The following is a 19,973-nucleotide window of genomic DNA, read 5'->3' on the forward strand; positions in this document are numbered from 1 at the left end:
TTAGCACAGTAGTTGGCTCACTCATAATACATGTGATTCATTATTATTAACATATTACTATTATCATTATTTTATTAAAATTGGGGTGGGAAGTGTCTCTAGCATTCTATCCACCACTTGCAAGATATCCTTCCCTTCAGGGACCTCCCAGGTGGGTGTGAATTTTGAGATGCTGGCTGGAACCCTCCTATCCATGCCAGAGAGTGGATTTCATCGTGGCTCTCATCCTGACAGATCTAATTCCAACAGCCAATCACAGCTGTTCAAAAGCATTATTTGCTCACCTCCTGTTCTGCAGGATTCCAAGCTGGAAAGGGGAGACCTTTTTATTAATATTAATAAGCATCTAGGAACAAAGGGCCCCTTTATTTTCTGCTTTCTTTAATTGCACAGTAATTACTCAACTATACTAAAAATGAGGCTGACTTTGCCTCCTGGAGGATTGATGGTTTATATTGTTGGAGAAGGCAGGCACCACTCAGAGATACATGCAAAACATCTTCCAAGGACTCAAAAGCCCGCCTTTCTCATTTGGGAGAAGTCACCAATGAGGAAGAAGACTGAGAACACAAGATCTTGTTGAGGAGCTAGAGCAAAGGAGGGGGCAGCCCAGGTCGGGTTAATCAGGTGTGGCTTTCTGGTAGTCTGAACTAGATTTTAACGGAGAGAGCAAAGACAATGACGGAGGGAAATGGACTGGTAGAAAGGACGGAGGTAGTTGCTGCCATGAGGGCACAGGAGTGGGAACCAATAGCCCCAAGCAAGGAATGAATAACAATTTGTTGGCAGAAGCAAAGGAGAGTCACAGGGAACTAGGGTGGAGTCGCTGTGATGGAGTGCCCTGCCCTCTGGTATCTGCCTTTTGGCTGCCTTGCTCCCCATCACAAACCCAGCCCCAGCCCTGGGGATTAGGGATCAGGGCTGTGCTCTGTAGGGTTGCCAGGTTGATCTTCCTTAGCTGGTTCCGTCCTTATCGAGCTCCACTGCCAAAAAGAATATGAACCTCTCTCTCCCACGAATATGACTCTCTCTCTTCCAGCGGTCTCCCAGAATCCAGCCTGCCTCCACCTCTTCAAGCCTATACCCCCACTGCCCATTAGACAGCCTCCCACTGTCCCCCAGCCACTGGCCTGCTCGGCCCACTGCCAACCTTTTATCCAAGTTCTCTCACCTGAAATGTCCTCTCACCTCCCAATCCAAATCCTTCAAGGCCCACTTGAAGTCTTGCCTCCTATCAGAGCTTCCTGCCTGCTGAGTGCTCTCTGACCTGCAGGAATCTAGTCTGTGTGCTGCATCCTCCTGCAAAGACTGAGAGCTCACTGAAGGCAAAGACCACGCCCTGAAATTCCGGGTCCCACCCCAGCCCCCAGCATGACCTTGAGCCCAGAGTTAATCAGCTAACGGGTAAGAGCAACAAGGCCACAGCATCTCTTACTGGGCTATGGAGTGTCTACAATGTACACGAGCTGTCACTTCTCCCCCTGCCTTCAGTCCCGTCTTGTCTAACATACAACTCTGATGTCACTTCCTGGTTTCAGGACTCTCCGAAGCTCCCAGTTGCTTGTGTGGATCCAGGCTCTTTAGCACGGCACCAAGAGATCTGGCTCTGCCCTGCTTTCTAGCTTTATCTGATACTGTCCTGCCACTGCATTTTATTCTACAGCCAGAGTGAACCATCTGCAGGGTTTCAAATTCAGTTTACTGAACTGGGCTCTGGTGGCTTTGCACGTGTTGTTCCCTCTGGCTTCCCGGGGAGCCCCTTTTTGTCCTTTAAAAGTGGAAACCTCCCCTGACTTCCCAGACAAAGCTAACCACGTCCTCCTGTGCTCCTTCTGGTACTGCGCTTACGGCATCATGCTGTAAGTACCTGTGAGCCTCCACGCTAGGCTGGGAGGTCCTCGAGGGCAGGACTGTGCTCCGTTTTCACTATGAACGTCCAGGGCTGTGGTGACTGAGGCTGCTGGGCCCTCCCAGCACCTCCTGCATGTGCAGGGGGTCAGGGCATCAGAGGAGTCCTTTCTGAACAAACATGGTTCCTCTACAGGGCTATTTAAAGGTGGCCAAAGACTGAGCTTCAAGTCCAAGGTTCTTCATCCTTGACCAAAGCCTTGCTCCCCAGATAACCAGCGCTGTGATTTTGGATAAGTCACACAACCATTCTACAGCCCAGCTTTCCCGCAAAAACAAACATGTAAAACTAGGCCAAAAACATCTGCCTTCCTGCCTGTCTCATGGGGGTAGACATACCAGTCTAGACTCTGCAGAAACACAAGGAACCACAACGTACCCAGACATGTGTTCCTTTGATCAGTGTCACCGACATGTGGGTTCACCAGCTTTCGGGGTGCCCCCAGACCCTGCAGTGCACCTCCCCAGCCCAGGGTGCAAGGAGGGAGTCCCTCTGCCCCTCTCTGTTGTGCCCTACACGCTCTTACGGAGCTTCCAAGGGCACCACCACACTTTCCAACCCTCCTCCAGACAGCAGGGCCTGGGCTCCTGAGCCAGCATAGAGCAAGGACCAACCAGCTCAGGGGGCAGGCACAGAGGTGTCACCCATTGAAAAGAATTCCACTGATTTACAAGACCATTAACATTCGCCCACTCCATTCACTTTAGGATTAACTTATACTTAGGTCTGGGCTTCAAGGCTAGTCACTAATTGCACTCGAGTTGATTTATCAAGTGCATGGTGTTTCTATTACAAAATTATTGATCAGAGCTGATGTATTTTATCCTCAACAGGGTTGGTCCGAAAGCCCTTGGAAAATGAATGAAGCTGAGGTCAGCAGCAGGCGGCTCTGCACATTATTATAAATTCACTGGGGTTACTGAAATCCAATGCTGGACTCAATGGTGAAAGTCCGGGCTCTTCCAGAAATGAAGATTTTAATGACAAACCGAGAAAAAAGGTACCCATCCCCAGAACACAGGGCAGTGGACTGGGACATATGTGTTCAGGGAAGGTCTTTCAGGTAACTCTGGCTGGGTCCTAATGGGTCACAGATTTGCTCTCCCTCTGGGCTACTGTGCTGGCTCTATTCCTTAGCCACAGATGTGGCTCTATCCCAGCAAGAGGGTGTCCCCATGACCCTACCCACAGATGGGCCATCTTGGGGTCACAGCCCCCAGAGGATGCTTGCTGCTAGCACAGGGAGGATGGGGGTAGGGGGAGAAGAGACAACTGCACTGCAGCCCGCCCTTCCTGGACATCAGATCCTGCTGATGGAGGTGCAGGAGAACCATCTTCAGAAATGAAGGCACCACACTGATCCATTTTCCTTTTTTGATGAAGCTGACAGTGCCAGAAACAATGCATCGTGGGAAACAGGGGGGAGGAATCTAGATTCTCAGACCACTGAAGGCAAGAAGTGTTACTGCCTTTCCATTCCTTGGTGCCTGGCACAGAGCAAACCTGCAGTACGTGCTTGTTTAAAGCAACACCCAGGAACCCTAAAGCTTGAGCCACAATAGCAGCAAACAATTTCCCAATCCCTCCAGCAGCTGGAGGAGTGTGTGTGGGACACTATCATTACCGTCCCTCAGCCCCTGACACATGTAAGGCAAAGGATGTCACTGGGGCCTTGGAAAATAGGCCGATATCCCGGGTGGGATGGGCGTGCCTGCTTCCTGAGATCTACTCTCCTCCCCAAAGCATTTTCTTTTATGATTCAAGTTAAACTATTTATTCTGTCCTCCAACTTGAATTTCACTTTTGCTCATTTTACCTACTGGAACCGAAACTCTTAGGATGTCCAGCCACAGGGCAGCAAAGCCATTTTCCTAGCAGAGCCAGACTTAGGATTTAGGATTTTCTGCTCTCTCTGCCTTCTGTCCCTGCCCTCCTCTCCTGCTCCCCGGCCTGGGTCAATCTGCAGCCCGGAAGTCTGACAGTTCCAGCTGCTTCCCTCTGCCACTCCTCCCCGTGGCCCCCCACAAGGGCCAAGCCAGAATGATGGCTCCTCCCAGATTTCCCTTCCTGGGCCTCAGGGCCCTCATTCTGTCTGGTGGCTGAGTGGTCTGTTCACATTCAATCCTTGTTCCCCCAGTTGTGTCAGTGACTTCCACAGCACCACTTCTCTCCATGGAGTTACCATTTTGCTCCGTCACTTCACACTCTTTTGGGGACTTCATGGACTCTGTGACTTCCTGGGCTTCTGTCTCCTATAATAGATAACTTGCACCCTGAAGATTCAGATCCTGCTCGTGTCCTCCTGCAGCACTGGGCCAGAGACACCAACCAGCCTGACTTAAGGAGCAGGTCCCAGGGCCAGGCACTACTTCACTTGCCATCAACTTGTAAAGATGAGGGTCCTCTACAGAAGCTCTAAGAGACCTCTGGCACTCCCGTATGGCTTGTCACCATAAATGCAGGGGAGACAGTATGTCCAGAGACAACTGAGTGCACATGCCCCTGAGCTGAGGGCAAAGGCTGCACGACTGGGAAGACTTCCCGGGGAGACGGAGGAAAGCTATGGCCTCCTCTTTGAATGTTACAATCCCCGCTTTGCCCCTCCCCATGAAGCTGTGCCAATAATCTCCACACTGGCACTATCACCATTCTTACCCCACTGTCCCCCACTCCTTGGAGAGCTCATCTAAAGGCTTCTCCTTTACCTCCACACCTGTAAGAACAAATGCTGACTTTCACTAGGACCAACTGCATTCCCAGTCTGCAGACTGAGGATCTTAAGATCTTAATCCCTTTCCCTACCATATCTCATTTCCCTCTACCTCACGAAGGAGACCACACAGATAGGGCTGCCACATGGACCTGTATCCTTAAAGGGCTGGATGTGAGCTGGCAAAGGACTCAAAGAGTAGAGGGCTTGGAGGAGCCTTGCTGACAGGCTTTAAGAAATAAGAAAAGATCTGCTGTCTTCAAGAACCACATGAGGAAGACAAGAGCAAGGAAGAACTTGAACACTCCTTCCAACCCTGGTTCCATTGTTTCACTATCGTTGGGTACTATCGACAGAGATCTCAGTTGGGAAGGCTAGAGCTGAGGGTGGTGACCCAGTTCTGGACTGGGGGAGCAGGGAGTGTGAGGGGAGGTGGTGGTGGCTGATGGCGAGAACATGGATCCAAGGCCCCTGGCAACATTGAAAATATGGAGCCCCTTCTCTTCCTGGTCCCCCACGCTATCCTTCAGACAGCCGTGCTGTGCTGAGCTGTCGGAGGCCCTGTAATATCAACTCAACAATGCATGTTCTACAACTACGGCTACAGCTACCAGGACATCTACTACAGTGCATGCACTTAGTTCAGTCCCACAGATACATACAATCTAAGAACAGGCAGGGGAGGTGTGAAATGTTTTACTGGACAACAAGTGTTTTGGAGTCGTAACTAATAAAAAAAAAAAAATCGAAAACGAAAGTGTACAAAAAAAAGACATTTCTTGAGAGTTGGATATGAGTTTGTTTCTTGAACTGTTTCATCTGAACAAGCAAAAACATGCAAACCAGCTGGTACTAACAGGAAGCTGGACACTGAGAGAGGATTAATAGGTGTGGACAAACCTTCCCGCTGAGCGTGCTCAGAAGAGTGTTTGAGAGGAGGTGTGCAGATCCTAGTGTAAGAGAGGCGGGAAAGTATGCCTCAGAGACACTCTCTCACCGCAGCCCCAACCAAGCAAGAGAAAAGACAACAGAAACATGACTCTCACACTCACCACCACCGTCAGGAGCTCATGTTACTAGATTGAAATAAAGCTGGCAAGTATAAAGTTCAGTAAGGGGTCCTGGCTGGGGCCGGAGATGGGCTGGGCAAGGGGCAGGGGGCTCAGAAGCTCTAAGATTGATACACGGACCCACCCATGATGTCACCCAGAAATAAAGTAGCCTGAAAATCTGATCCATTCCCCTCACCTGGCGGGGGGGGCATCGTTTGCCAAACTGGATTTAGGTTTGGGTGGGACATGATGGGACCACTGGAACTGAATGAATACGATCAAAATAAACAAACAAATTCTCGACTGAGCACAAGAAAAGATGACATTTCAAACCACCGGGTGAACGTGAAAGAAAAGTGACCACTGATAGTGAAGTTATCTAGGAGTCGGCAGGGACCTCCCCTGGTGGGTCACCTGAGCCCTGCTCACCTCAGGTCCTGGGCAAATTAGGAAAAGGTGGGCAGGCTGGCCCAGAGGAGTCGGCTGAGGTGGGTGCAGAGCTCAAGGCCCCCCTGGACCTCCTACCCTGACACCGTAGCCCTGACGATACAAGTTGCCAACCTGAGCAGTGGAAGCTGCTTCCCACCCCACGGCCCTCAGCAGGTGCTTCCGCCTCCGGAAGCTCCCCCGGTACGTCACAATGGAAGGAAAAAAAATCAAACAAAACTGTGGAGCTAGACAAAAATGAAAGACAAAAGAATGCCTTCCATCGGAGGCCTAATCCCTAAACCCAGCCTGAGAGCCCCTGGGGAGCAGAGGCCACTCCTCCCACCGTTTTGAGTCCCCTGCCAGGTTCAGCACGGTACCAAGCTCAAGGTCGGTACTCCACAGAATCTCCCTGAACCAGCTTCTCCCTAGAAGGGAATGCAATTGAACTTGTGACGCCCTCCAATAGCTGAGGCTGCTTGCTCTTGCTCAGGAGGCTGATGGAGCATTCCTACCCCCAGGAGGAGCTGGGATGGGGGCGGGGGCAGGGTTGCAGGAGGAGGTGAAGGTAGAACAGGGCAATGAGCCCTCAGTGAGGCCCGGCTGGCCTGGGCTGATGCACAAACCCAAACATGTCTGTGCGGCCCCTCTCACATACATGCCAAATGCCACCGAGGGGCCACTGCAACAAGTAAATTATTGGCCATCCTGCCATGCTCGGAGTCCAGGTCATTTCCTAGAGGGAAGGAGGGGATGGTCCTCACAGTCCAAAATGCACTATAAGAAAGACAGGCAGAGATCTTCCTTCCCCAACCTTGTAACCCTGCTGCAGGTCCAAAGTGGGGGAGGGGGCTGGGCTACCCTGTCCACTATCAGGCAGGTGTCGGCCAGCCCCAGTGGTGTTCTGACTTTGGCAGTCCAGACTAGTCATCGCCCTTGGGCACACCCCAGCCTCTGACTCCCAGGTAGCACTGTGGGTTACCCGCTAGCTTCCTGACAGAGCCTGCACCCCGGGGGGTGGGCACCTCAGAGGTGAGGATTTACTCCTTGCACTAACCCAGGCTGGTGTGGGGCAGGTGGTCAGGGAGCACACTCCTGAATAGAATTCACTAACAGTGCAGCGATGAGCATGGCTGACCTAGAACGGCCTGTGGGAGCCTTCACTCCCGATGGAAATGGCTACAAATAAAACACCACTGAGCCTGAAAACAAAAGTGTGGTTGGAGATGGCTCTGACCTTTGGGGTTAGGAGTTAGAGGGGATGGGTGGGGCTCCCGCCTGGCTCTGGGTATCTGTGAGAGGGTGGGGGTGGCAGAAGGGGGCACAGACCTTGGGGAGACCGCTCTCAGACTCGCAACGAACCCCATGCTGCCCTTTAAACTTGCCATGGAGTCAAGGAGAATGGGGTGGGGAGAGAGGCAGGGTTAATTTCGGGTTAAAGTTTAGTTTCATAATCCAAGTTATCATAAGAAAAAAACTGAACGGAGAAAACAACAACCAACAACACTCAAAAATCTCAAGAGTTTTCTTTCTGTCGTCTCCCAACTAGGCACAGGTAGGGCAGAGGCTCATTTATAACGATACCAAACAGCGCTCAGGTTAAAAAACCAAATGAACAGGGAGACAGGAGGCAGCTGTGCACCCCGCCCTGGGCAGGGGGACCAAGGGACACTGGCCAGAGGGCAGGGGAGGCCTTGGAGGCCGGCCAGGGCAGGCGGAAACTGAGGACGGGTGCCCAGCTCTCCGGACCTCCCTGCCAGTCCGCCCAGCTCTCTGGCGAACTGCCCCTCAGCAGCCCCTCGAGAATTCCCTGGCCCCTCCAAACAAATTCCCAGGGGTGATTCTGGGGAGAGGATCCTTTGTAGCTCGAGGCAGTGCCAGTTTGCATGGAACGGATTCTTACTGATGTTTCTAATGGGCCTCACTGTGCCAGTTTCTTATCACCGAGGGTTTGGGTTTTTGGCAATTGCCCCCTGAGCTTTTAATGCCCCATTTCTTGGTGCCTTACCAGCACCTCCCTCCCCTCCCCTCCTCAGAGCCCCGGTACATTAAACTAATCGCTTCCCTGGGTGCGCCAGTGCCCTGTCCACGGGGTGTGGTAGGAGAGCTGCAAACCATGGCTACTCAGTTTAGGAGGAGCAGGGGCCTCTCGGCGGCTGGGCGGTGCAGCAGGGAGCCCAGCACACAGCAGAAGCCCTGCTTGCTTAGGAAGGCTGTGAGCATCTGTGGGAGTGGGACAGAAGGCCCCCTGTGGGCCTGCACCCTGGACAGGCTCCAGCTCCAGCCTGACCCCACAGTGCTGCTGGGAAGGTGTTCCCACCTCACTGGAGGGGTTCCAGACCTCCTAAAAGGTGGGATTCAGAGACCAAATGACAGGGGCAACCTCATGGGACAGAAAAACCCCATTCCCTTGGTGGCTGGAATCCAGGAGCACTCTGGTCTCTGCTAGGAAGAGAGTGTCTGGGAGGCTACAGGGGCTTCAGGAGAGAGCAGCTTCATTCATTGAGGTCAGGGTTGGCCCACTTTTGGCCTTCGGGGGCTCTGAGGGTTTAGCTGGATTGGCAAGCCCACCTGCCAGGTGCAGCAGGAGCCGAGAGGGCTGGCTGCTCCAAGGGCAGGCGCACGTGGATGGGCTCTGAGCTTCCCTCTCACAACCTAGAGCTTCTCTGGCTGGGTCAGAGACCCGAGGGAGGAAGAGAGCCTCGTGAACCAGCAAAAGCCAAGGAGGGAAATGACCACAGGTGCCCTGAAGCCAGCTGTCAGGTGAAGGGCCATCCAAAGTCAAAAAGAAATTCATTTTCCTTTTCTCAATGAGAGAATCATCATCTACGTTTGGTTTGCAGTCCCGTGACTGAGCCCCGCTGGGAGCTGCCCTGGGTGGCAGGGCCTCGCCCGCGCCTCCCTGTCCCCCCTCCAGGCTGTGGTGAGAGGAGTGGACAGACGCAGCCACACAGATCCAACAGGGCCTTTACCTTCCCCTGCACACTGGGGCATGCCTGGGAGCCGCCTGTCCCATACACCTTCCTACCTGATCCTCTCGCCGCCGCCACCGCCGCCGCCGCCACTGGTCCGTAAGCCGCTGCCGGGAAGCCTGGTGGAGAGAGGGCAGCTGGAATCAAGGTGGGGTCCTGGAAAAGGCCAGAGACAGGCTCGTCTCCCAGGCCACACTCCCCCCACCCCTCCACCCGAAAGACAGGAGTGGAAAGGGAGCTCCACGGGGCAGCTTTTGGGAGGCACATAGATCAGTGGCTCTCAGGCTTCTGGAAGGCACAGCATCTTTAGGTGTGTCTGATTCTCACACATTTGTCACCCCAGAAACTGGTTCTAGAAGGCATACCGAGATAATTCCAGAGAACTAGGAGGAACTTCCCTTGAGAGCCAGGGCGAGCTCCCTGCTGCCCCTGCACTGACACCCCGTGACTCCCCAGGGCTTGTCCGGAGCAGGGTCGCCTGCAGAGATCCCGGCGAGTGGTCAGCCCTGAGCCACAGGCAGGAGGCCTTTGGGATGGCCTCTTGACACAACAGGCACCTTGGCCAGGCGACGGCTTAACTCCTGCCATTCTCCAGAGGCTCTGCAGGTTTGCTTGGCCATCTTAACTCCAGACTTTGTCAAAACTTCATGTCAGCAGCATGACAGCTCCAGGCCTAAGGGCGAAGCATTCTGCAGGGCCGGCTGACTGCATACACATGAAGCCAGCTATGGGAGGGAGGATGGCACTGTGGGGACCTATGTGGGGTGAGCCCTGTGGCTAGCTTTGATCTCTCTCAGTGTTTCAACCTCCTGAGGCACAATTATGGGGATTCAGATTCAGGTCTTCTGTCTGAGCTCCACTGTCCTGATCAAGCCAGCATTGAAGGTCTCCTAGGGGTCTTGATCAAGTCCTTGTGCTATCTAAAAACTTCCTGATCAAGGCTTGTGCCACCTAATAACATACCAGGCAGCAAGGCTATCCCAGCAATGGGACTAAAAGTCAGAAGGACAAGGTGACCCAGTGTGGCTGCAGAATGTCCAGGTGAAGGAAGAGGTGGGCAAGTCCCCTCCCCTGGGCTTCTCTCGGCCACCAGCATGTGCACACACAGCCACACACTGGGACACACACACATACACTCCCACACACACGAAACACCCTCTGCCATCCAGCCACACACTTGGAGACGTGATCCCAAGACCCATTTCCAATGACTGTGGTTTCAAATGATGTGCCAGAAGTCAGCAGCAAACAACAGCCCCAACAGAGCTGCTCAGCTTTAGCCATTGAGCCTTCCAAATAAGGAACTGCTACAGGACGGAGGGGGGAACTCATGCACCATGGAGGGCAGGGAGCAGAGGAGGAAAGAAAGGAGAGAAAGAGAGCCACCCCCAAACACAGCAAACTAGAAGCCCACTAAACTCTAAGACTACTGTCCTAGCTACACGGAACTACTGGGGGGAGGTGGCAGGGAGAAGTTCAAAAGGCAACAAGCTATTCTAAAAAGGTCAGGCTAAGCTACTTAAAATGCCAATGAAAAGAGACATACTTGCATTTAAATATGGTAATAGGGCTGTTGAAGGGGAAAAAGAAAGATCCAGGTGAAATAAATGTACACGGTCTTCCCTGGCTGCTGGAATGGGTCTCCCAGCGCACGCCTGGAGGCCGTTCCCTCCCCCCGGAGGGTGGCAATGGACCCTGCCGGGGACCAAGGAAGGGACTTCCCCACCAAGTCCTTTCCCCATTTCTTCCAGGCAGGATCTAGATTTCTGAAGATGTGGGTGCTGGCGGAAAGTGCTGAAGGAAAATAAGGAAGAAGTCAAGTTATTTCTCCCTGTCCCAACGCTCAGTACACCAGGCTCCCGCTGCAGGCGTGGAGCAGGGCTCAGGGGACCCGGAAGGAGCAGAAGTGGCCGTGGAGACAAGGAAGGTCAAGTGATTCTTTTGCACTCTCTCACCTGTACTTGAAACAGAAGGTTTCCTTGGAAGCATGAAAAGGTGGTGGCGGGGGAAGGTAGGGACATAGAACTGGGGGAGGGGAGTTTAGTCAATAAAAAGACTTTTAACAAAATATCTATTTTCTGGAATTGGGCGCATTTTGGACAAAAAGTCCAAGAGAAAGAGAAAGAAAAAAAGACTCATCCAAGAAAGGAAATCCATTATCCTTAATCTCAGATAAAGGCTCCTGCTGGAGAGGAGCATCAGACATTGCTAAGGGCTGGAATTGAATCTCAACCATCAAAATGGGGCTAAGCAGAGTGACAGGTGGGAGAAGGGCCGGGAGAGGGGAGCCACCCAGTCTGCCCCTTACAACGGCACAGGCCAGCTGACAGCCCTCATAGCACAGCTCCATGGTCGCCACCCCCACACTGCATCCCACACACCAGGGCCACAGCACCCTCGACCCAGCCTAGCCTCTTGGGAATCTCCTGGAGGGGAGGAGACAGTGCTGCACCAGCGTCCTGCACGGGCCTGTCCTCCTGGCCTACTTCCCCAGTTCCCTGCCACCCTCTCCTGTCCTGTTAGGCTGTCCAGCCTCACTGGTCACCCCAAATACGTTCTCCAGATGACCTGGTGGATTAGCCCCAGGTGCTATTTTCAGGGCCAACGGGCTCTCCTTGGTAGCTGGGCTTGTGGGGGATGGGCAAGCACAGACCCAGGAAAAGTATGTGAGTGTGAGTGAGTGTGTGTGTTGGGGGTGGGCTAGGTGGGGCTGCCTCAGCAGGGGCTGTCAGTGGCTGGAGAAGCATCATGACCCTGGCCTAAAACTGCCCTGAAGGGGAGAGCCTGTCTCCAGGACACCAGGAGGGACCTGAGGACCAAGAGGCTCCAGCATGTGGACCCTGGTGACAACGAGCCTTCTTGGGGCTGGACCTAGAAGAGCTGGTAGTGCAAGGAGGAGAGGGCTTGCAGACTCGTGGTCCTATTTTCAGCATTTCTCTCCAGGCCCTGAGGAGCCAGGGGTCACCTGTGGCAGGTTACCTCCTTGGGAAACTTCTCATTTTTGAAGGGACAGGAGGTCTGGGCTGCCAAGGAGACAACTTCCCTGGCAGGGGGTCTTCAGGGGGAGACCAGGCGGAATGAGGCAGAAGCTCTGGTGGGGCTCAGAGCTTCTAGCTGGGGCTGAGGTCAAACAAAGCTGTGGCAAAGCCCCCTGGTTCAAGAGTGCCCATGGCCGCCCTAGTACCCACTGCCCAGAGTGGGAGATGACCAGCCCCCTCTGCTGCTGGGAATGTGGAGAGGGGGTCAATCCTCCACACAGCGTGCCTGGCCAACGCACAAAGAGGGCAACCAGGCTTCTCCTTGTAAGAAGGTTAGCAGAACAGCTAAGCACACAGACTTGGAATCTGTCAGGGTTCAAGTCCTAGCTCAACCATTTACTAGCTGTGTGACTTTGGGCAAGTTACTTAATCTTTCCATGCCTTGATATCCCCACCTGTAAAGATGATGATCTTAGTGTGGATTAATATATGCAAAGTGCTTAGACGAATGCCTACCAGGGAGTAAGCTTAAATGAGTGTTAGCTGTCATGCTGATGAGGCCTATCAGGTCTCTGTCCCGCCACCAGCCCTGCCTTGAAGACACAACTCTCCCCCATGCAGGGCTGTTCCACTTTTTCGAAGGCGGGCCACATGGTCAGATGGCCAAAAGCACACAGGGGATCTGAATTCCTTACTGATAACAGTGGTCTGTAATCTTTCCTAATGTCCTCACTTCACGATGTCATTTTAGTGAGCTAAATTTCCATAGCTCAAATCAGAACAAGCATTCTGTTCCACTTTAACGACGACTGGGCCATGCGGGCTGGCATGACCCCAGTGTCTAATACTTCCCATTTCGTAGTAGTAAATCAGGCAGGAAGGAGAAAACCATTTTGCTGATAAAATCTCCGGGCCTGAGAGCTACAGGTGGTCTACCTGGGAACTTAGGTATTAGGGATGTGGTGTGTTCCTCCTGTCAGAGACTCTTGCATTCAAAAAGAGGACGCCTGGGCACAAAAGAATGAAGCACTAATGGTGGAATTCCAGGCACAGGCAGGTGTCACGCGTGGTAGGAGTTGTCACTGTTTAATGGCCATTGGACCCGACACAACCTCGCTCCTCTGGAGCTCCTCTGCCCACTGGGCTTGGCCTCAAAGCCCGGCCTCTAGCCCCGGCTGCCCTTGCTTTGCTGTGTAACTTGGGGACAGTGCTTCACTTCTCTGGGCCCTCAGTAAACAACAACTCTCCATGTTAGACCACATGATCTCTAAAGTCTCTTCGCCTCTGACCCTACATAAGCCTGTCTTCCTGTGTAAGAGGATGACAAACCTACGTCCCCCGATCACTGGAGAGTAGGGCCACTGGGGTTGGCACTAACACCCCTCTGGGGTTAGTAACTCTTCTGAGTGAAAGCTGTTGCCGTCCCACAGACAGCGAATGAGATGCTTTTCTGGACTTTTCGGGGCTGTGAGACTCTGTGGCAAATTAGAAGTCAATGGCATTTCTGTTTTTTTGAGAATTATATGACACCATGCCTACTTTTTACTGCTTCTGTGGCACTCACCGGTTTCTAGCTTATCTAAGCAATTATTTTTACGCGCACATCTTACTTCTCTTGTGGAGTGACAAATTTTTCTAGGGCAGGGACTGAGTCACATGTCCCACTCAGGACCCAGCCCAGAGTCTGCCCCACAGAAGATTCTCACAGAGCATCAGCTGGCAATGCTTGGGATGCCCTGTGGTGGCATGGGAGCCAGCGCTGGGAGCCACTGCTCTGATGAACTGCAGCTGAGAGGCAGTGGCCCCTGCTCGTTTCGCTGCCTCTCCACTCCCACGATCCTCCACCCCCGGGGCAGCCCACTCAGATCCCACAGGAGCGCCAGGGGCATAATTAGCCCAGCGGAGAGTGCTGGGCTATGGCCAAAGGGAGCGCCCTGCTCTAATGCACTGACCCTCACCCCTGGTCACCCACTGGAACCACGTGGGGAGCTTTAACCAAATGCTGAGGCCTGCGTCCCACCCTGGAGATTGATTTATCTGGTCTGGGGTGCATCCTGGACAATGGGACCCTCAAACGCTTCCCAGGTGATCCCAGCGTGCAGCCCAGGGTGCGAACCTTTGGTTTAAAGGGTTTCAGAATTTTTAAAAGGTTAAATCGCAGCACACATCTGTACAGCCTGTCACCTGCTGCCTTGTGGAAGGAAAGGCTCTCCTGAGAATACGGTGGTGCATCTCATTCTTGTGACCATCTCCTGTGAGGTCCACTGCAGGGTCTCCATCCACATCAGTGGGTCTCAATCCTGGCTCGGGGGCTTTAGCAAAAGAATCAGGTGGGGCCCGCGTCTCTATCTCTGAAAGGCCTTCCAGATGATTCTGATGCACCGTGGAGACAGAGAATCCGTGATTTAGAGGAAGCCTTGGGGCCTCCTTAGTTTTTAGCAAACACTGAAGGGCACCGCTGTCCTGTCTGCTGCAGGGTGTCAGGTCAGGCACCTCCTTCTGTGCATCCTCTCTCCTTCCTGGTGTGAGCAGAGGCTGGCCTGGGAGTGCACTGCCCAGGACACGGTTCTGGCTTGGTCACCACTTCTTTCTGTGACCTTGGACGAGTCAGTGGGCCCCTCTGTGCCTCTCAAAAAAAGAGGAGATGAGAGAATTCTGAGGTTCTTTATGGCTCCAACAGGCTGTGATTTTGAGGGGAATCTTCATAAAACACTCTTTTGTAATGTGCATCACCATCCCGAATGGTCCATTAGGAAAGACCATTTTTCCTCTGTTGTGCTGTGTAAAGCACTCTCCACTCCTTCCCCAGCAGGCCTGCATCACTCCCACTGCAATTTTTATGGATGGTTCAGACATTCTTGGCTAAACCCAATGTTGCTTTACTGAATCAAACACTAAAAAATAAGCATCCAAAAGGATAAACTGTCACCGAGAATGTAGGAAACATGTCCTAAAAGAGTTTAGAAATGCCACCATCTGTCATCTGGCTGGCCCAGGACCCTCCCCACCTCCTGGCAGGCCTGCCTGGTGTGACAGGGATAGTTCTCTTACAGGAAATCCATAGCTTTGTCTTCTGGGCAGAGAAAGAGAGTGGCAGCTACAAGGGGGTGAGGGCGAAAAAAAGTTGGCTGATGCATTTCTGGAATGGGAGGGGCCAGGGGTTCAGAACAGAGGGCCCAAAGAGGAGGGACAACTGATAACCAAAGGGACACATTTACATGATCAAACTGTAAAATTTTGCTTTGAAGGAAGCTAATGTATGTCCCTTTGAAAAACCCCAAGTTTCTGGCATTCAAAATAGGAATCTGATTTACACAAACCTTTTTAGGAGCAAGGCTGCCATTCCCCAAGGATACCAACAGCATCATTCCCACGGAGAGCCCTGGACAGAGAGGAGGGCTGGTAGCTGCTGCTGGGGCAGGGGTGCTGGAGAGAGTGTGGGCTGGAAATGCCTTACCCTCTGCCAGGAAAATGACAGTCTTTTGGAACCTGGGTAACATCCTTCTGGAGAGGAAGGCAAAGGGGCCAAATGAGAAGGCCAGGCCTGCTTGCCTGGGTAAGGGATCCACAGCTTGGGTCTGGTCCTTCTTCCTCCCAGTTGCCTAAGGGAGGTGAGAGGCTCTGGGGTCATGAGCCCCAAGGGTGTTAGTACTCACAGCAGAAGGATGGCACAAAAACTGCCCCAAATAATTCTGAATGCAATTGCTGTTTAGCTTAATTTTTAAAATATATGTAACTCGTTAGATGTTTCAATGGAGACAAGGGAAGGTGCGCTGCAATGTGGAACCTCTGTGAGTTTTTATAAAGCTCTGTTGTCAGGGAGCCTCTACTCAGGTGAAAGGATGGTGGAAGCATAAAGTAGGAAGTCAGAGAGCATCCTCTGGAAAGAAGAAAATTCCCAGGAGATCAAGCGCAGACTTAGGGTGCCCGGGGCAAGTGGATGGATGTGCATTTGCCTGCAAATTCCTTCTGACTTGGAGGTGCTCAGGGAGCAAAACAGAGTGCCCCCCGCCACGATGCCCCGAGGATCAGAGGGAGGAGGTGTGCCCCCTCCCCCACTCCGGCACTTTGCAGCCGAGCGGGAGGTGCCCAGAGCCCCCCTGGAGCGGGCACTTGCACTCACCTCCAGGCCGCTCCAGGCCCACAGCCGACATTCCACGGCAATTCCTCCGGCCTCCCTCATCCGGAGGCATCGTTCTCAATGCGGGCAGCACACTGGAGTCCCCTGGGGAGCTTAGAAAAATACTGATGCCTGGGCCCTACCCCCAGTGATTCTGAAACACAGTCATGTGCTGAGTAACGATGTTTCTGTCAATGACGGACGCTGGTCCCATAAGACTAGTATCATACAGCCTAGGTGTGTAGTAGGCTATACCATCCAGCATGTAAGTACACTCTATGAAGTTCGCACAGCGACACAAAATCACCTAACAACGCATTTCTCAGAACGTATCCCTGATGTTAAGCGACAGGTGACTGTCCCCTGTCTGGAATGCAGCCTGGACAATGGAAACTTTCAAAGCTCCCCAGGGGATGCCAAAGCGCAGCTGGAGCTGAGAACACTGCTTTAGGCTCTGCTTGCTCAGGTCCTGGGGCTCTTCCAGGAGGCAGGAAGCAGAACACTCTATCTGGGACTCTGGCCCAGGATCCCTCTCCCTGGGCTCTTCTACCTCTGAATCACTCAATCCCTCCCGACAGAGAGCTGGAGCCCACTGCACCCTCAATCACCTAGGACTCCTGCAGGGAGCTCCCTAACTCCAGACCCCTTCTCAGCCCCGCCCGCTCAATAAATATTTGCTGAGCTCCTACCATATGCCTGGCACTGGGATCATAGCCATGAACTAAACACACAGTGTCTGTCCTCATGGAGCGTACAGTCACTAGCCCCTGAAGGGAACGGGGCCTCCATCTGTGGAACGGAGTCCCAGGACCAGGCTGCACACAAACCAACTCCCTGGGAGGAGAGAAAACTGGCTAGTGATACGCTGGGCCTTGGGCTAAAAGGGAGCTACGATTTACCCTGCCAGGGAGAAGGGGGATCTGCCTTGGACCCACCTAGCTTAGAGCCAGGCCCCTGCTCGTGTCTGTTTTAGAGTCTTCTCATAGCTGAGCTCAAGGCCTGGGTGTGGGTACTTCAAATCCTGCTTGAAGATGGAGACAGCAATCAGAAGATTCAGTCCACAGGGACAGAGGAACAGAGGGGGTGGTGCTCCAACTAATTCTTCTCTTTAAGATCGAGGAAGCAAAAGGAAAGGGAACAGAGGTGTTCCCATGGCTATGATCTTGACCTAGCCCCCAAAAGTCTCACCACTACAATTCAATTCAGTTAAAAAAAATTACCCAACTGGGCCCCAGGACACACAACCAAGACACAGGTCCCTCAACATTCTTTTCAGTCACTACCCACTGAGATGAGGGCAGGGACCCTAGAGAGTTCCAGCTTCTTTCACCCTTGGCAGGACCATCCAGGAACTTGGGGACGAGGCAAGGTTTCTCTGCAGTGCTGGCCAGAGGGCCAGCATCAGGCCTGGCTGACACATTCCAGTGCCCCAGCACTGGCTCCTGGCCCTATGAGGACACTCTGTACGGTATCACTCTCTCTCAGCGAGACCTCCAGGGTGAGAATGGCCGCGAGGAGTGCATTCCAAAACCAGCCCCACCCTGGATAGCTCAGGGACACCGGCCTGCCCACAGAACGAATATCTGCCTGTCTCTCTGAGACCAAGACCAAGATCTTCAAAGTGAAGGGATTTCAGACCGCAGTTTCTAAGGAGACATCAGCAAACTACTTGGAGAGTTTCTCCCTCTGTACCGTCCACTCTCTCATCCCCCCAAAATTGCCATTTCTGCTTCTGAGACACTGTCACACCTACCACCCTGAGCGTCAGGACAAACCACTGGTCTGACCATCGGCCCTTCTAGAGCTCACTGTTCAGGTGGCTTTTTACACTTCTTCCTGTTCCCAAAGTTTCAGACGCTGAATTACCAGAGAAAGAGTCAACATTTTGCTTCCAACCCACAGGGTCTCTTGCTGAGCCATTTAAATCTAAATGGCCTAAACTCTCCTTGGGCCTCCTCACTATGCCCACTTTCCTCCCAGCTTCATTCTAGATGGGCCTTTGCTGGCTCTGCCCAGCGTGATGCCAAACACCAGCCCTAAGGCATCCACCTCTGGGGACCAGGACAGGAAATGCCCAAGTCTTGAGCACTCCAAGACTTTTTGCTGCAAGACCCCAGGTTCCCATCTTGGCCTTATCACTAGCTCAGTGAGTAAACTAACATCTGTGATCTCAAGTTCCCTCCCCTATATGTAAAATGTAGACACCACCACTTTTTGTCTCCTGAGATGGGATGTTTCAGATGCTGAATGATGGACCACTGCTGTACTGGGCATCACCAACTGGTGGACCATGCGATGGTCAGAGAGTCTCAAAAAAGAGCCCAGGGTGGTTGGGGAGGCATCTGAGGGCTCAGGACAGTCACTATTTACCAACGAGTAGAGAAATATTTAAAACTTAACAGCCAGTGGGCCATACCACTGCATACCAGCCCTAGTTGACGGGTGAGTGGTAGAACCTTCTCTGTGCCTATAAATACAAGAGCTTGGCCTGGATGAGGAGGAAGTAATCATCACACTGATGATGATAACAGTAGCTAGCACTGGAGCACTTTCCACGACCAAGAAGCTTCCCCGCACCATCTCCATGAGCCCTCACCTCCACTCCATACAGTAGACATTAGCAGTCTCATTTAAGAGATGAAGGGCTCTGGCTGCAGAGAGGCTAAAGGAAACAGTACACGCCGTGGTTAAAAGCAAGGTGGCAAAAATCCCACCTCCCACACTTACTAGTTGTGCGACCCAAGACAAGTCACGTAAGTTCCCCCTCGGCCTCACTCTGCTCCTCTGCAAACGTGCCTCCTTGTAGGACCGCTGTGAAATTCAATGAGATGACAGCACCGGGCGCTCTGCACAGGTATCTGGCACTCGGTAAGCGCTCAGTAAGTGGAATAATAACTTTTATTTCTATTTTTATTATTATTGCCCAAGGTAATAACAGTAGCGGAGCTGCGAACTCCCTTTGGTGCCTTCCTATTCTAAAATCCTATTAATTTACATGACACTTCACATCCAAAGGGCTTTAACAGATAACATTTATAATTTGCTTGTGAGTGATAAGGGTACGTTTTATCTAAAGTGCAAGCTCTAACTTTTGTGGGTAACGTGATGGCAGGAGGCAAGGGGCTCGCAGGGAGGGCCTGGCTGGGGAGGCCACGGCCCTGTGACGTGGTGACCACAGGTGCAGATGTGGAGCCCGAGCCCTGGTGCTTGTGCTGGTCAGCTGGACCGGCCATTTCTGCTGCCTCTTGCCCTCGGGCTCGTCCAGCTCCTCCCAGCTCCTCCAGGAAGGGCCCAGCTAGAGGAGCCTCTGTGGGTCCCTCCATCCAAGTGGAATCCTGTCTGTTCCTCTGCCTCCAACAAGTGCCCTGTGAAGGCAGGGGCACACCTCTCTGGCTCACCACTGTGTTCCCAGGATCTAGGGCAGGGCCTGTGACACAGCAGGTGCTTCATAACTACATGTTCAATGTGTAAAGAACAGACGGGTGGAAGAGAGACAGACAGATGCAAGGGGGTGGGGAGACGGTGCCTCTTCCTGCTCCTAGCCTTACCTGAATCTTAGCATGTTCAAGACCGGTACCAGAGGTCAGACAAAGAAAGCCTGGAGAGGCTCTAGGCAGGTACCACTAAGAGAGCTGCAGGGCTGGCCCCAGACCCTCCCCTGCAAACCAGGGGTGCCCTGGGGCCAGCCAAATACCCGCTCAGCCTCAGAGCAGAGCAGCAGGGCCTACACCAGGGGAAAAGCAGGCTGTGCGCTTCTCCCTCTATGAGTATGTCTGTGCCAGGCTCTCCACCTTGAAGGAGCAGAG

At 52.9% G+C, this 19,973-nt stretch overlaps 1 protein-coding gene across 7 annotated transcripts in view; it reads right to left on the reverse strand.

The window, feature by feature from the left end:
- The window catches only part of MSI2 (musashi RNA binding protein 2), a 388,953-nt gene that overhangs the window by 21,977 nt on the left and 347,003 nt on the right, over positions 1-19,973 (reverse strand). For 4 of the 7 annotated variants that reach the window (XM_058560594.1, XM_058560599.1, XM_058560598.1 and 1 more), the window contains one exon: positions 9,126-9,225. In XM_058560594.1, the coding sequence (XP_058416577.1) occupies positions 9,126-9,225 (100 nt within the window). The remainder of the gene's footprint in view (positions 1-9,125; positions 9,226-19,973) is intronic. The other 3 variants (XM_058560596.1, XM_058560597.1, XM_058560595.1) reach the window with 1 other exon arrangement.

The sequence above is a fragment of the Diceros bicornis genome, chromosome 18 (genome assembly GCF_020826845.1).
Source record: "Diceros bicornis minor isolate mBicDic1 chromosome 18, mDicBic1.mat.cur, whole genome shotgun sequence".
NCBI classification, from domain to species: Eukaryota; Metazoa; Chordata; class Mammalia; order Perissodactyla; family Rhinocerotidae; genus Diceros; species Diceros bicornis.